This window comes from Heterodontus francisci, chromosome 17 (assembly GCF_036365525.1).
Source record: "Heterodontus francisci isolate sHetFra1 chromosome 17, sHetFra1.hap1, whole genome shotgun sequence".
Lineage (NCBI taxonomy): Eukaryota > Metazoa > Chordata > Chondrichthyes > Heterodontiformes > Heterodontidae > Heterodontus > Heterodontus francisci.
This window is the reverse complement of record NC_090387.1, coordinates 42,306,153-42,322,745: the sequence shown is the minus strand read 5'-3', so window position 1 is coordinate 42,322,745 and position 16,593 is coordinate 42,306,153. Positions and strand designations below refer to the sequence as shown.

General features: G+C 38.1%; 1 protein-coding gene across 1 annotated transcript in view; it reads right to left on the bottom strand.

Annotated features, from left to right (window-relative positions):
* Positions 1–7,640: 7,640 nt before the first annotated feature.
* tshz3b (teashirt zinc finger homeobox 3b) overlaps positions 7,641–16,593 on the bottom strand; it is a 78,712-nt gene continuing 69,759 nt past the window's right edge. Inside the window, exon 2 of the mRNA XM_068049332.1 lies at positions 7,641–13,484. Coding sequence (XP_067905433.1) covers positions 10,270–13,484 — 3,215 coding nt within the window. The 3' untranslated portion in view covers positions 7,641–10,269. The remainder of the gene's footprint in view (positions 13,485–16,593) is intronic.

Sequence of the window (16,593 nt, the reverse complement as noted above, 5' to 3'; positions counted from 1 at the left end):
TGTGTCCGTGCAATTTGAATTTTACAAACTGGTCGTTTAGAACATATTAAAGGTTATTTTCCACGATTTCTGACCTAGGTCAAATCATGCAGAAAGAAGCAATGCAACAGAGGCCATACATATCGCCTGGGTAAATAATGATTTATGACACTCTATAATGAACAGTGAATATATGTAAAACAAATTTATTTGAATTATTATTCTGACCATCTGTAATTCTTTTTTTGACCTGGACTGGTTTATCTTCAGCACAGAAGATGAATCTGCTTAAACTGAAATCTAGTGTTGTTTTCTTGTTCTGGAATGAGATTTGTGTTGCTTTTTCCTCATATGGAGTGTCGTCTGTCCGAATCCATAGTGTAGGGATCCAGTTACAGTTGCAGGTAATTACACATCTGCAGCTAAATAACCAATTCTATGTTGGGAGGGGAGGTTAGTAATTGTGAAATGTTCGCAGTAATGGCTGTTGTAATAATGTTTCTCTAACATATTTGCATTGTAAGTTTGTTTTCATTTGTCTGAAAATAAAGGTGTGACCTTGAGGAGATGGTATCTAGCATTAGTTTAGTTCTACACTGTTGCATGACTTAATTATCCAAAGATCTGAGATGCATTACCCAGACTGTAACTGGATCTGAAATATTAGAGCATATCACATTGGAAAAATACGTTGCAGCATTAGAGTATTGAAGACCTGGACCTAGACCTGACAACTTTTCAAAATTTGTATAGCTTCTCAAAAATTCTCCTCTCCAATAAGCGAAAATTATGTCCTTTACGGCAATAAAATGATGTTATAAAATGCTGTCTGTCAAATTACTTTAAAAACCATTGAAATTGAACCATTTGACAGAGTTAGGCTAGTAGAGAGGGAAAAGGGATGCTGACTGTTATATGCATAAAAATTCTTTTATAATTCACCACTTTGTAATTTTCTCCACCATTATTAATTCATGATGCAGTAACGTCATCATTCTGAGGGCATTTTCAACTTTGACGACTGAAGTGTCACATAATCTCAAAGGTAGTAATTGGATTACTTAAGATTGCAAGTTAAGTAAATAATACTTTCCCTCAGAGAATCTTGCAAGGAGACATAGATCTGATTGAACCAAAAAACCTCCTGCTGTCTGCAATTTACAGCCATTTTCTATCTGGTTGTGATTCAGGCTAATACAGCAATGTGAAATCGGTAAATTTAATACAAAAATATTGTATTAGAGAACCAAAATTACAATGCAATTATAGCCAAATAAATGTCACAAATGGACCTTTTGCATAAGAGTAGTTGGTGGGATCACCACATTGCTGTGTTGACTTTTCACTTATGCAAGTTGGGTTTCGCAGAAAGTCCACCACAAAACTGCCCCAAAACTGGCACTAATTAGACATTCTCCCTCAGAGATGACCAAGCGTGTCAGGAAAGAAGTATCACACTGGTAAAGTAGGGGATATTACACGGTAAAGGGATGGGACTCATCAATAGGCAATTTAGAAGGAACTGTAGTTTGCATCTAACACCTGCTATACTTGACCTGATACACTCTGTCATAACTTGTAAGGTAAAAAGTATTGGGTTTTATTGAAGCTGTAATTTGTTAACTCCAGTCAGCAGACACCAGCTTGCATAAAACACAAAAGGAGGATTTCAACAATCGGACGGCCGCTATCGATGCAGGCTGGTCGTCTGCCAATACCTGCCGTGGGAGGCTTGGTTCACTTTGAGAGACAGGCCTCATTAAGATACAGCAGGTGAGATGTCCCACTGCAGCTTTCTGGTGCAATATTGGGTGGCCCAGAGGCCAACAGATAGACCCAACCAGGGTGCAGTTGCAATGAATGGGGGGAGCCCAGAGCGACAGTGGCCCACATTATTCTTACACAGCCGGGAGGAGGTACTCCTGTTCCTCTTGGCTCCATAAAAACAATTCTAAACGCTCATCTTTTCAGACCTCTTCCTCACGTCCACCAGCCTTTACTGAGCAGAGTACACACTTTCCTGTAGGCTATACAAATATCATCGGGGTCCTATGTATGCCGTAGGATTCCCAATTTGCATGGATGCATGTGGGTCAAATCTGATTCAGACAGATGCTGGAGCCACCCAGTGGAAGGCTCCAGGAAATATGATGGTTGAGTGGGAACGAGGTGATAAGTTGACCACCTCGACTTTAATGCCACTACCAACGCACCCCCCCTCCCCCCCCCCGCCCCCACATTTCCACCACCTCACTAAGGATTCAATGACTGCAGTGTTATATTTACAAATTATGAACCAAATTTTACTAATAATTCTTGTAATTAATATTCAGCTTCTATGAACTGCTGCCAAGTTCTGTATGGACTCTTTAACTTCTGCTTTAACTTGAAACAGGTTGCAAATGGATGAAGAGCTGACTATTAATTAGTTCATGTTCAAATTTATAACTAAGAATCTCTCCATTTTATTAAACCCATTTTATTTCTTCCCCCTGTGTAATTATAGATTAGATTAGATTAGAGATACAGCACTGAAACAGGCCCTTCGGCCCACCGAGTCTGTGCCGAACATCAACCACCCATTTATACTAATCCTATACTAATCCCATATTCCTACCAAACAAAATTATAGGTATAGCTGAAGGATTATGAGGATGATTTAGTGATCGTAATGCATATGGATTATGCTGGATAAATAGGTAACGCATAGAAAATAGAATGAAATTTGATTTTGTAAAACTTGCGTCATTTGGAGTAGCTTATGAGAATTCTACTGCATGTGCCCAACCAACCCAGTAGCATTCTGGTGCAACATTCAGACTCATGGCTGCTTCTCTTCGATAGAGATCAGGAAAATCTGGGGTGCAGATCTAGAGAATGCAAATATCCCAAGATAAAGTAGCACTTTTACTGTGTCAGACACTACAGTTTCTATTGGGTTGTCACTTTGCTACAGTCTACACCCACTTTGCATACCTGACATCATCTGATATGTTTCTGGCACCAGGGAATACCGTGGCAATGTCAAATGGCATCTTTGGTAGTAAAGGAGTTAAGAAGTCTCATTTTTTGACGTTGTAGAAATGACTGTAACTATTCATTTGCTGACATGATGTGAGTTTTAGTATTTTCACCAACAGCTCATTGTTCCAATTTTTTTTTGTGGTTGAGATTGTTTGAAATTGTAGCATTGGAAATCCAGTCATATGCACAACATTTGAAATTTCAGCACCATTATTTTAAAATAACTCTTAAAGGAACCATGACATATCCCATGCATTTTAATAGTAATTTATGAAATTCTTATGGAATCATCAATCATGTGGTTAAGACATAATTGCTGTTAAACCGTAAAAATTAGGTTTTTATTACATAAAGATTATGCTTATGTGAATATTATTGTTTTTTGAACTGAAATTCATTCAATAAATGTCTGGAAAATATATTTTATAATATTATACTGATCAAATTCTGTAAAGATGTATGTTTTGATTAGAAATCAGATTCTGCCTTGTCTTTCCCAAGATTCTTTTTAAATGATCTACAGGGACACACTCTACAAACAGGGCTTCATCTCATAGTATTCCCAGGCCAGATTCAATGAACAGAGAGCAGTGTAGCTGTTAATAAGGGTATTCATCATGAGACTGACTATTTTTGGCGTTGTCTATGACAGTCTCAGTAACTTACAATTGTCCCATGAATATGAACTTATCATTTAATTACGCACTGAGAGACTGCCTTCCATTTCAACTTGCAAGTTATTTAAGCTCACAGCAATCCTCCAGCCAATCAGAGTGTGATTGGATCAGCCTTAGACAGCCGCTGCTTTGCTACTTTGGAGAAATCTTTTACCTAGTCTGCTTTAATCTGCCGATTGTAACATGGTTATTTAAAATACAGGTAAAACAATAGATCTGCCAAACACTAAGCAATGTGTTATATGCTTTTAAGCCATGAAGTACTAAGTCTTTAAGTGTTTCCAACACAAGCATGTTTCCAATTATTATACAAGAATGTTCTTCAGTAAAACAAATTCTTATAATATAATAAACAGCAAAGAAGTTTATCTCCAAAATTTGGCATTTCTTGTCTTCCATTTGATAGAGTTATAATAAGATAATGAAAATCTAAATTTGAAATTGAGTAAACATGACAGGCAAGTCATCATGATACAAATAGTCAAACTTTGCATTTGTAACATTAAGAACAATGTTTTTGCCTGACTAGACTATTCATTTGGCAGGTATTTGAAATATATTCCAAAATGTTTTTTCCGTCTGTAGACTACTAACTGTACTAATGAACAGAAATTAAAAGCTGAATCCAGGATGCTCACTTATTTTATCTTTGAATGCTAAATGCTGGAAAAACATTGGGTCTTGCTTACTGCAGCAGAGTATTATTCAAATGCTGGAAATGAATCCTGCAAAAACAAAATTCAGTTCACTATGATTTTTCCGGTTTGTGAGTTCCATTTGATTTCTGATTGTTAAAAATCTCAAGTTTTTATTCTTTCTTCAACTTTTAATTTCAGCAATTCAAATCTATATAATGCAAAATGTAAGCTAATCAGCCCAACACTTCAAATGTTCCCATTCTATCATCTCATGTCCAATTAACACTATGCAGCTTTCTGTCATGATGCACTGCAAGCTGTCTATAATGACTTTCAGGAAGACAGCACACTGAAAACAGATTTTAAAACATACAAAGAGAATAACTATGTTCTGATGTATTATAGCCACCTTCATATTTAGCAGGATGACATTATAAATATAAACACACACATGCACAAATGTGAAAGGTGTGTGAATAAGAAAGAAGAACTGCGGCATATACAGTATGCAGACTGAAGATTCTTATATATTTGTGTGTCTGGTTGTGTACATCTTATTAACAAATATAAAAACACAATCAATTCTTTAACAATTCTGTTGCAAACTTTGTGGCAAACTACCTCGTTAGTCAGCAGAAAACGTTCTCAATAAAATAACATGCTGAGATCAAAGAATTCAAACCATGTGTTGCTGTGAGTGGAATATTCAGAAAAGTCACATCATTAGTTTGAGAGGTCACTTTTGATTTTAATACTCCTAAATAATTCCCTCAATATGTGCTTGAGCACAATCACAAAATTAGGTTGATGCAGTGAAAGCTTGTAGCAATTATGAAAAATAAATCAGGTCTCATTTCCACACAGACAAGGGAAAAAAAGTTAACAGAGAAAAATGGGGAAAACACAAGAAATCGATGCATCCTCTTTTAATTCTACTTTCTTGACTTCTATACTCTGTCAAAATAACCCTTCAAACAAGTCTGATTGGGATCTGGCTCATCACACTGTCACCAACTCACTTTTCATTAGACTGTTACTCTCTGTTAGCCTAGCCAAGCAGAAGAACTCAAACACATGCGCAAATTAAATCGACATCCAAACTCCTCCAATATACAAAGCAATTTAAATGATATTCATTAGAGCGATGACAAGTCCTGATGAGGCTTTCAGGAGCTGAGTTCTTCAGCTTTTGCAGACTCGGTTTCATGGCCACTGAGGCGTAACCAAGGCGACTGTACCTTCAGAAAAGCTGACAATTTTACTGTGCTTCCTGATACACCTTCCTCTTCTGCATTCAGTACTTACCCACAGATTTAAAGCAAATGTACTCTACACACTGGATGTTTCTGCCAAAATCTTCAGGCTTTAACATAAAGGCCACTTAATTGTAACAATACTGTATATTCTTAAAATAGCAAAGGACTAACTTGAGATCTTTGCCTTCCAGTACAATGTTATAGATGACATATAGTTTAATTTGACTTAACATGGCTGCGCTATGAACTATTGAAAAGCGTTTATCCAGTTTCCAATAAAATTTGAACCAGCTGCAGCTGACTTTTAAAAAAAAATGTCTTCAAAATTATGAGATAAACATTTAACCTGGTCTCAGATTTAATTTAAAGCACACAATCATTGACAATAAGTGCTTGAATAGAACATAGCAAGATGAATGGCTAAAAGGTAAATACAATCGAGAATGTGTTCTGTTGAATTGCTAGATTTGCAAATCCTTTTATATATCTTTAAAAATGTTTTTTCTGAGGTAGGATGTAGAAAATATAACCCAAGAATAGACATAACCATTGCTAACATGACCATTTTGACCTGAACTGCTGCAGCCAAGCAAATCATATTACTAAGACATTAAATGATGAAATATGTCAGCTCCTGTTCTGACCCTGTATATTCTCTATAAAGTATACACAGTAAAAACACAACAATGTATATGCTGAGTACACAACTGACAAGGTTCTAATCACTCAGTGTTTACCCATCTCTCCTCCCTGCCCCATTAATTGCACTTCAGGGCAGTGAAGTATCACTTCCTTCAAGTGATACTGCTTCTGTACAATGACCCCTTCTGCAAATGTACTGAGCTTGTAGCTTGTGACAATGAGAGGGTAATCACACTTAATAGTTTAAATATCATTTTAGCTGCAAATGCCCCTTTCTTCAGGGTCAGGCAAATGGCTGGGGACATAACCTGAATCAAAGTCCCAGGAGAGAGGACATTACCAGCATTTTTAGTTAAACAGAATTATCCATACCTACATATCTCCCTAAGGACACAATGGTCAGCAGTCATATTGACTAATGCATAAGTATTCAGCAAAGTATAGCACAATCAGTACTGGGCACTCCTCTGTAACCACTTCTTGTTCTTTGGAACCTCTAGATTCTCTGAACTAAGCTCATGCCTCTAGCATTGTTTAACTCTTTGATAACTGAATTGCAGTTCTCCCAACTTTGATTTATCCAAGCTGAGTGAGAGGTTGCCTTCAGAGCAGCTTAGATAATTGGATGTGTATTATAATTTCAATCTGTGGTTGCCTTTGGTATTGCAATATATCCTATATTAATCACTGCTGTCCTACAGAATGCACAATTAATACTCAGTGCACAACACCTTAGATCATGCAAATGTAATCTGAGGTTGTACAATAGTAAAAATGAGTGCTGACAATATGTATTTACACAATGGCCAGGAATTTTCTTGGAGCTGCTTCTACCCCATCACCATGACTTTGCCTGAAATTTAATGACTATCCCTTCATTTGTTTTTCCTAGTAGTGAATTTAAGTGTTTTTACACTGTATTAACACAAGATTTTGAAGACATATATCATTTGACCTTGTAGAATGTGGTTGCCATTGGCATTTGGTCATTTAGTTCTACTGCAAGATCTCTTGACCTGTAACAGATCTCCTTGTTTATCCAGCCCCTGCCGTTTATTTGGTATAGATATCCTCCATCATTGCAGAATAACTAGATAATAACAGATTATCAGGATTGTCAAATGGGATTTCTTCATATGTGCAAATGGCTGCAAAATTCAATTGAGCCACATGCATTCTGTTAATTGCAGTAGCATTTTGTTTAGAACAGAAACAATATGACTTTAAAGCTTTGAACATTCTACTCTTCTCTGTATGTTCAGCTATTTTGCATATATAAATGCTTGTGATATTTTAACTTACAAAAATAAAGAAAAATAATACCAATATCACTGGACAGAATGTGCGGACACACGCGCATGCACGCACATATACACACAAAATGAATGGCATGACCCAATAATCATCACTCAGACTGGCGGAACTGTTTACTTAAACTGAGGGTATGGAATTCCTACGTTGGTTCTGTAACATGTATATTTCTTTTTATTGTATCCTGTTACATTCATACACTGTTTTTGTTGCAGTGGTCCAGAGTGCTTTCATACAATAATCGATTATGTTAACATATAAAATATTTTTCAGTAGAAAAGATGTTGACATTGTAACAAAATTTAAATAAACAATTTTAAGGAAATTAAAAAAGACAATGTTGACTTCACATGGAATTTGAATTGCAACTACTTTCTGAATTTAATACTCAGGTTAATTGCAGATACTGCGCCTGTTTTACATGTTTGAGAACATGGCTCAGCAGAATCCTAGAAATTATGTCATTAAATTCTCAAATGTATAAAATAACCAGTATTCGCCTTCTAACATGTAGAGCAGATATGCACAGTATATATATCCATTGTATTCAACCATGGAAAGCAGATGACAATTAGAAATCCATTTAAAGTTCAGCAAATACAAAATGGGATTGAATTTTTAATTCTTTCGCTGCTGAGTAAGCAGGAGTTCCATATCACCGGCCCAACGAATGCTGTGAATAGCACTGTAAGGGTTAAGCTGATTGTGAAAGCTGTCCAGTATATACAGTGTTTCTGTTAAAAGGGGGAAAGGGAACAATCTCAATTACATCTTGATGCTTCTTGAGGAAAACATATTGCATACTAAAAAAAGGGGGGAAAAATCGATAAAAGTAAACCTGAAGTTTCAGTCAGCTTCATGGTTTCTCAACGAGTAACCATTCATTAGATGTTTTGTTAATATCACAGTCAAGCTTGCTGGGTAATGTGGATTTTAGATAATGCCCAATTTTCAAACATAATTCATGGCCCCCTGTCATCTCGAGTTGGTGTGGTGCCTGCAAGAGAGACAGTTGGCTGGGACAGAAGTCAAGAGCATTGAAAGATCAATATGTACAGGACATAAAATATTACAAAAATTGAGATTTCATGCACAAATGTTGGTAGTCTTGTTTGTTAGATACCAATCCTTTATTAAGTTATACTTTGGTTTACTATAACCACTCTGTGGTCACAGATTTGGGGCTATGCTCCTTGGTAGTTAGTTTCTGCTAATTTTACCTTAGCAGATAGCTCTCTAAGCCATGGCATATTGATTTCTTGTTGTGAAGTGCACTGTTCAAGCTCCATTTAAGATTTTCATCTTGTATGTAGCCCTGAGCACATCATAGTGCCATAAATTAGGTAAATTGCACATTTATCACAAATGTTATTTTAAGATACTGTGTAAATGTGGCGGCTAGAAGATATACAATGTGTTGGAACAGGCCAGTGCTTGGGTGGGGTTACAGCTAGGTCTCCATTGCACACCTGTGAATTAAGGCCTTTCGAAAGGTGCTAACCCCTAAAGTATCTCTCTGTAAGTGCTGCGGTTATCTGACAAATAATGCTTTAACCAAAACCCTTGCCTGACAGGGCCATAAACCCACTCAAGCTCCAGCCAGGAATATGTAGTCTTCAGTGTTAATGTGGTCATTACCTGCAGCACCTCATACATAGACTATAGTGTGAAAGCAACAAAAAAATTATATGAACAGCCATAATGGTGTTTCATTTCCAGCAACAAGACAGAGTGCATTACAGTATCTGTGCTGTTTACATGTCTATTTTATACATATATTCTCATATGGTGTCAGCTGTCAGTTATTTCTGCAAATTAACTGAAAAATGGAGATGAACAGACTCACTCAGTGTGCCGGTAACCACGGGTTACCTTTTATATGCCAAAATATAAAGATGCAGTAGGGAATCATGGGAGAATAATTAGGCAGAACAAAACTTACCAATCAAAGGCATTCTACACATGATGATCATTAAAATAACAAGTGAGAGTGCTCATAAATAAGTAAAGGAGGTTACATCATGGAATGCCTTTTTACATTTGTAGCAGGATCTCATAGCATAAACCTTTTGAAAGAATTTTGTATATTACTGTTGAAGAAATACAGTACAAGTTTTTTTTCCTAATTTTATTAACCCTTTGAGCATTGACTATTCATTTTAGCTCTGTAAATAGTAGTTAATTTCCATTAAATAATACATCTGAAAATTATATTGTGCAAAATCATCTGCACAAATATCATGACAATGGAATTGAATAAAGACAGCTGCAGATCATTATTTTAATAATGGCTTTCAGTCAGTGATCTGAAAAATAAGAATGCTGCCAATTTGTTTTTGCAACTTAATGCAGAAGTGCTTCAGCAGTGCTCAGAGGGTTAAAGGTTAAAGGCTGAGAAATGCCAGCACACTTAATTCACATGAGAAAGTGCACCAGGTTCAGTATTAAATGCTTAACTAAATTGTCCATTACGCATGCAGCTTAATGCATCTGAGCGATACACAGCAACTAAATCCAATTTACACAAAATTCCAAACACTTACCATTTTTACCCTTGTAATCAACCAGTAACAACAGCTGATTACGTGCTTCCATTAAACACTGTACAGTTATATAAAAGAGTTCAGATCAGAGTGCTACTCTGCAGTAAATCAAGAACATGTGCCAAGAGTTGTTACAGTAGCTTTAAGGCTTCTTTCAGAGTTGTCCTCAAAGCAAACAGTTAGGTTACTAAAGTAAATGCTACTGTTTCTCCAGCTCTATAACATACAGAAGATGGTCCTCTGGTGATTTGCCATGAGTTTTACTGAGATGCAGTTTAACTGCATGTTTACTGGCAAAAGTCCGATTACAAAGTTTGCACTGGAACGTTGTCCCAGCCTCATCGTCTTGAGATGGCAACACCGATTTTTCGGAGGGCAGTTTTGCATGCGTTATCTGGCTGCTTATCTGTTCGCTAGAAAGTTTTGATAAGTCTCGTAACCTGAAGCCTAAATGTGATTCTAAGTGACTGATGTAGGTAGAAGGAGTTCTGATCTGTGATGCACAATCATTACAAAAAAATACTGGATGACCAGAGTCCAGGTTTTTAAGAAATTTTGTTCCACCTGTCCTTCGAAGTTGGTACTTGACATTGGCTAACCAGTGGCTGATTGTTGTCATGGACAGCCCTGTAAACCTTGAGATGTGCATTCTCTCCTGTGGGCTGAGGTCCGACATAATGAATTTCCCATCTGTGGTTTGTCGCAGGCTGGCTGCAAACTGGGCCTGCAGTATGAGCAAATGCTGTGGGTTCCAGTTTGACTGCCGGCCTTTACGTTTTTGAGCTGGGGAAATCTCCTCTGGCTCCTCCATAGTGCTACCATCCACCTCAGATTTGTCTGAAATGCTTGTAGGTGTAGAAGATTTTGATGTGTGACTTCCTGTCAGGTTTTTCAGCATATCAGATATATCTGACAAGGCATTCTCGCGTAGCGGCGAGTTTGACATGAATGACACGACTGCAGATGTCTTTGCTGTTGTCACAGTGGATGAAGAAGATGTTGACGACGGGGATATGGATGACAAAAGCACTGAACCCAAAGAACCACTTTTGTCACTCTTGGCTTTTGTCAAATCAATGGGCTGGTCACTGCTGACATGATAGAAATAACGGTCTATGGGCTCTGTTTTCTTGGCCTGCAAAATTGGTGTGGCCACAGCAGCCTTTTCTGCCAAGCTGTTACTCATTTTGTAAAGCATGCTCATAGGGTCCAGGGTAGGCAATGCAGGTTTAGCTGCTTTCCCTAAGTGAACATTCATAACGGACTGCAATGCACTTAATGGGTTTACAAAAGGTTGCTCAGGAGGGTGGTCTGTAATAATAGCTGTGCTAGTGCACATACTATTTGTAGTGAGTTTTAAGGCCTCTGTACCATTCTCCAAATGATCCTTGGCTGCACTCTCTTTAATGGTGTCTTTCTGGTTGTTGGAAATATTTTCATGGCTTTTAGGACTGGGATCTTTTGAAGCCTCACTTTTTTGTTGTTCTCCTGCTTCACTGCTGCATGGAGAAGGTATTTCATGTTTCAGTCGGGATAATTTACTGTCTGGCTCTTTAATTTTTTCTTCAGTTTTGGTTACCTTCTCTGTGACTTTCTTCACTAGCTCTTCCATAGCGTGGAAATTGTTTTTTGGTACAGGAGAGTTCTGGCTACTGGGTGGCGAAACCAGTGGCTGGCTCTTTGGAGATGCCATACTATCAATGTTGATATGTGCTGACTTCAATTGTGTAGTCTTCCCTGATGAACCAAATGGCAACTTCATTATACTAGGAAGCTGGTAGGCTGCGTGAATGCTAGGATAGCCACTCCAACTTGGAGTACCATTCTGAGCTTTGTTAATAGCAGAGGTCACTGTGTTTTCTAAAGATTTTAGGATGTCTAGGCCTCCTTTAGGATTTTCTTCCAGATCTTCTTCTGTTAGATACTGATACTTTGAGGAAATGTCATATTTTTCCTCATCGTCACAGTTTTTCTCTTTTTCTTTAACTTTGTCCTCATCACTTTCAGTGTCTTTTTCTACTTCCCTTTTCACTTCAAGATTTAATTTTGGTGAGATGCTGGCTGGGGTACTTAACGACGATGTGAAAGCACTTGCAGCTAGGGGAACAGACTGGATTTTATCTTCTAAGACAGCTGTCACCAGTGTTGGAGTTGGTGTCTGTGGTGCCTCAACAATCTGCTTCCCTTTCTTGATTGCAGAATTGGTCACTTTAACAAAATGTCCAGTTACCATCATATGTGCAGTGAGTTCCTGCAATGTATCATGAGAACTCCCACACTCCATACACTTGAGGATTTGAGACTTTCTTGCCTCAAACTGCCAGGCATAGCTGGCACCATTCTGGTGTCCATAGCGATTATTTGGTGTAACATAAGGGTTTGAGGACTTCTGTAGTGCATCACTTGTGTCAGAAAGAGATGTTTTCGGTGTACCACCTGTGGAATCTGGAGAACTTGGCAACTCAAGCTCAAGCAGTGTTCTTTTTCTGGTGGAAGGGAGGACCTTTGTGGATATTGGTGCCACGGGTTCCTTCAGAGGCACTTTCTGATAGTGTTTTGTTTTGATCATGTGGACACTCAAATCTTGGAGGGACTCAAATGAATGGCCACAGTACATGCACTTCAGCACCTTTTGAGCATCCTCCTTTCCCTCCATCTCCAGTAAAGAGCGCTTACGAGGCTTGGACCATTTTTTAGGATTGTTATTGTCAGTTTCATTGTTTTCATCTCGATAATGTCCAGTTTCATTCATGTGCACAGTCAGTTCCACCAAGGAGTCATAAGCAGCACTGCAGTCTTTACAGCGGAATTTGCTAGCCCCAGTAAATATGGAACCATAGAGTTTACTGCTTTGTCTGTACAATTGTACCGTGCTGAAGAGACTTGGCTCCTGAATCATCTTGGTCTGAGAGACTTGCTGCAATGTCTTTGACATGGCAGACTGATGCCAGTCAAAGCTCCCACTTCCACAACTGCTACTGCTGCTGCTACTGCTGCTGCTGCTACTGCCGCCATTTGTTGCTGGCCCACTCGGCTGGTTAAGGCCCAAACTCAGAGATGACCAGTAGGAATTTGATAGGATGTTATTGTATATTGCTTTCATTTGTTCTAAACTGTCCTGTACTCCTCCTATCTCGGGAAGACCACCACCCTCCTTGTTTTCATCTTCATTCTTTATAGAGTTGCTCTCAAAATCAGCCAATCGATCACTAGTTTCACTAACGTGTGATGCGCTGTCCATCTCCTGGCCAGAAAACACGGCAGCTGGAGAGTCCTGGTAGCTAGGCGATTCCTTGCTAAACTCCTGCTCATTGCACACATATTTTGAGGATGATTCTCCATCAGCTCCAGACTCGTTGGCTTCAGCTTCCTCGTCCCCTAATACTGCTGCCTTCAATTCATCTGAAATGTAGGCTGCATTTAAAAAAAAGAAAAAGGGAGAAGGAGAGAACAGTTTTAACTTAATTGCTGCTAGTATGGATTGAAATTAAATATGGCAAAACATCATAACTGGTAACATCTGCTGCAAAGTTAGATAGTTAAAATGTAGTGTTTCTTGGGTGCATAAAATCGTCTCTTCAAACGTAATTTGCCACCTTATTCTTCTCAAGGGGCAACAGCTTGAAATTAAAACTAAATTTGAAATTAATGAAGCAAATTCTGGAGGTGGCATTCATTTCTAAAGTAATAAATTACATGTATCAACCTCAGAGACAGCAGTTCCTGTCTGTCAATTAATATGTCTTATGCTTCTTCTACCTCTAATGTATTTCCAAGCAGAGACAGTCACAATTTAAATTATGCAACCATTACAAATTTCTGTGTTTTAGTATATAGTAAATTGAATATTTATTCTAAATGCTACATTTTTAAAAAAGCTTGTATTTGGGCTCCAAATTTCAAAACCTTATGATGATTTAGTGGGCTATATCCAGATTTGCCCTTCCATACTTCAAAAATTCTGCTATGGAAGAACAGATGGTTGAAAAATTCTGTACTGACTAATCACAGCTACATACAGGTTTATGGAAGAATGTTACTTTCGACCCACTGACATTTAAGTGTGCATCATTTTAATCAGACTTTCACTCTGTCAAAACAGTGAAATGCATGCATGCCTGCAGATGTCAGAAATGGGTTTAGAAAAAAAGCTTTTGGAAAATATGACAATAACAAGATTGCCAAGTTTTGGTATAAGATTTGATGTTTTCATGCTGCAGTAATTTTCTTTGAATAAATTTATAAAATGCTACTGAAAACCCATGAGAAGACTGAGATATATGAAAATGTATGTTGTTTATATTACATAGTTCTCACACTCCAGCTTAGATTTTTCACCATTAGTGGTGTTACAAAATTGTATCAGCACTGAATGTAAAATCATTTACAGTAAAAGATCATTCTCATTGCATAACCAGTTCAATAAAGCTGGACTCAACTTGCTGAATTAAACAAATCCCTGCTTTTCACAGACAAAATTATGAGTGGGGGAAGGAAGAGTTCTGATTTGAACAGTTGTTTGGAAGAGTCAGTATGTGCCAACAAAATGATGTCATCATCCAATTTAAACTAGCAGAAACAGCATGTGAGAAAACAGCGATTAATCACTGCAAATGCTAGCATCATGCATGAGCCAAGCAAAGAATCAGACACCTCCCCCAGAAATTGGAACAGTAACATTTTTTTTGCTGTTTTGCAATAATTTTTTCATTATGTTCCAACAGGCCAGACCTACAGTAATCATTTAGGGCATTGTTGAGAGAACTGTTTTCATGCATCATCAATGACCAAGCCATAGAACCGTACAAAGAATCAGGTCATCATAAGATTCAAAAGCTAAAGACCAGTTTCCCACATGATTATTGTTTACAACTGGGAGAAGAAATGATGATGAAAAAGTAGATGCAGATGTCTTTCATACTCTGGTCTGACCCAGAACAGGAACTGCAATGTGCAAAACGCATCAACGAGACAGCACAGCAACAAAAAAAAACCCCAGAAGATCAGAATGAGTGAGTCCCAGATCAGAAAACATATTTGGGAAGGAAGTTGAGTTAAGCAGAAATAAAAGTTAATTTAAGATTAAAAATAATTGAACTATTTCAAACCAGTACTGGATGTTTCATACTGCGTAGGTACCGATCCTGCCTAGACCATAGAAATGTCATCTGTAAAATGCAACTGCCTAGTAGCCTTCCAACTTTTCCAATGGGAGATTCCCTGTAAATATTGACACACTCCTGGGACCTACTGCAAATATTGACACAGTGATAGGACCATTGAAAATATTAGACACGCTTCTCGGACCCAATGCAAATAGTGATACATTCCAGAGGACCCCTGCAAATATTAACACCTCAGAAAATATTGCCACACTTTTGCGACCACTTCAAATATTGACATACTTCTGAGAAATCCCTGCGTATACTGGCAAACTCCTCTACAAATGACACCTCTACAAATACTGGTGTACACCAAAGAGCCTCAGCAAATACTGACATTCTCCCATGAACTGCTAAAAATAGTCATACACTTTGCGAAAATACTGACATATTCCCAGAGACCTTGTGCAAATACTATCAGTGAAACCCTCCCACCCTCACTTCTAACAGTATTAGCCACCCAAAGGAAAGCACCACTATCTAAGCAGAAAATGTTTATTAGTATATACAACAGACACAGTAAAATGTAAGCAAAGACAAATATACAGAGTGCAGAATTCTTGCTAAACTGTATTTGTATTATGTACCATATCCCAGGTGAAAAAAAATCTGCTAGCCTTTCGGATTTCCTTGGGTCTGCACAGCCTAGTTTGAAAACATAGGATTTGGTGCTGAATGATGTGCTTTGTAGAGTTATATTAATATCCAAGCATTTGCTGGATTATGTTGGGGATCAGGCAGGTGTTTCATAGAACCCTACTTTTTTGAAAATTTCATGTAGGATTATTCACTTCCCTCAGGAGATTCAATATACGTGGTAGAGTTCACCTGTTGTGTTCTGCTCCAGGGTAACGGACATGAGAATCTTGAGACCCTTAGTAGGGAAAAGTAGCTGAGACAGGTTCCAGGTGCCTTCCTGACAGTTTTTATGTACGGAGTAGCTTTTCTTAGGTGGGCTGCAACCAAGGCTGAAAATCCCCACCTACCCTTTTCAACGGGGAGTGGGGTCAGCTGGATTCATCAGATGTAAGTAGGCCCTCTGGATGTCAATCCAGTATTCAAACCTGTGCTCTGGTCTCCGCTCACCTGGACTCTGGAGTGGGAACCAAACCTTCTGACATAAAGCCAGTCGTCCAGACACAAGTATCCCACTGGATATAAACCCACTATTTAGCAATCATAATTTAGTGTTCACTCGCTGGGGCGGTCTGGAGTGGGCCTCAAACTCTTAACGTTTCTTACTGAGTCAGAAAGTGACCACGAAGCCAAAGGCTTCAGGGGTAGAGTCTATGGTAGGGCAAAATGGACATTGTTTCTAATTTAATGGACTAAATTTCATTATTGTTCCAGTTTTCTTTCAT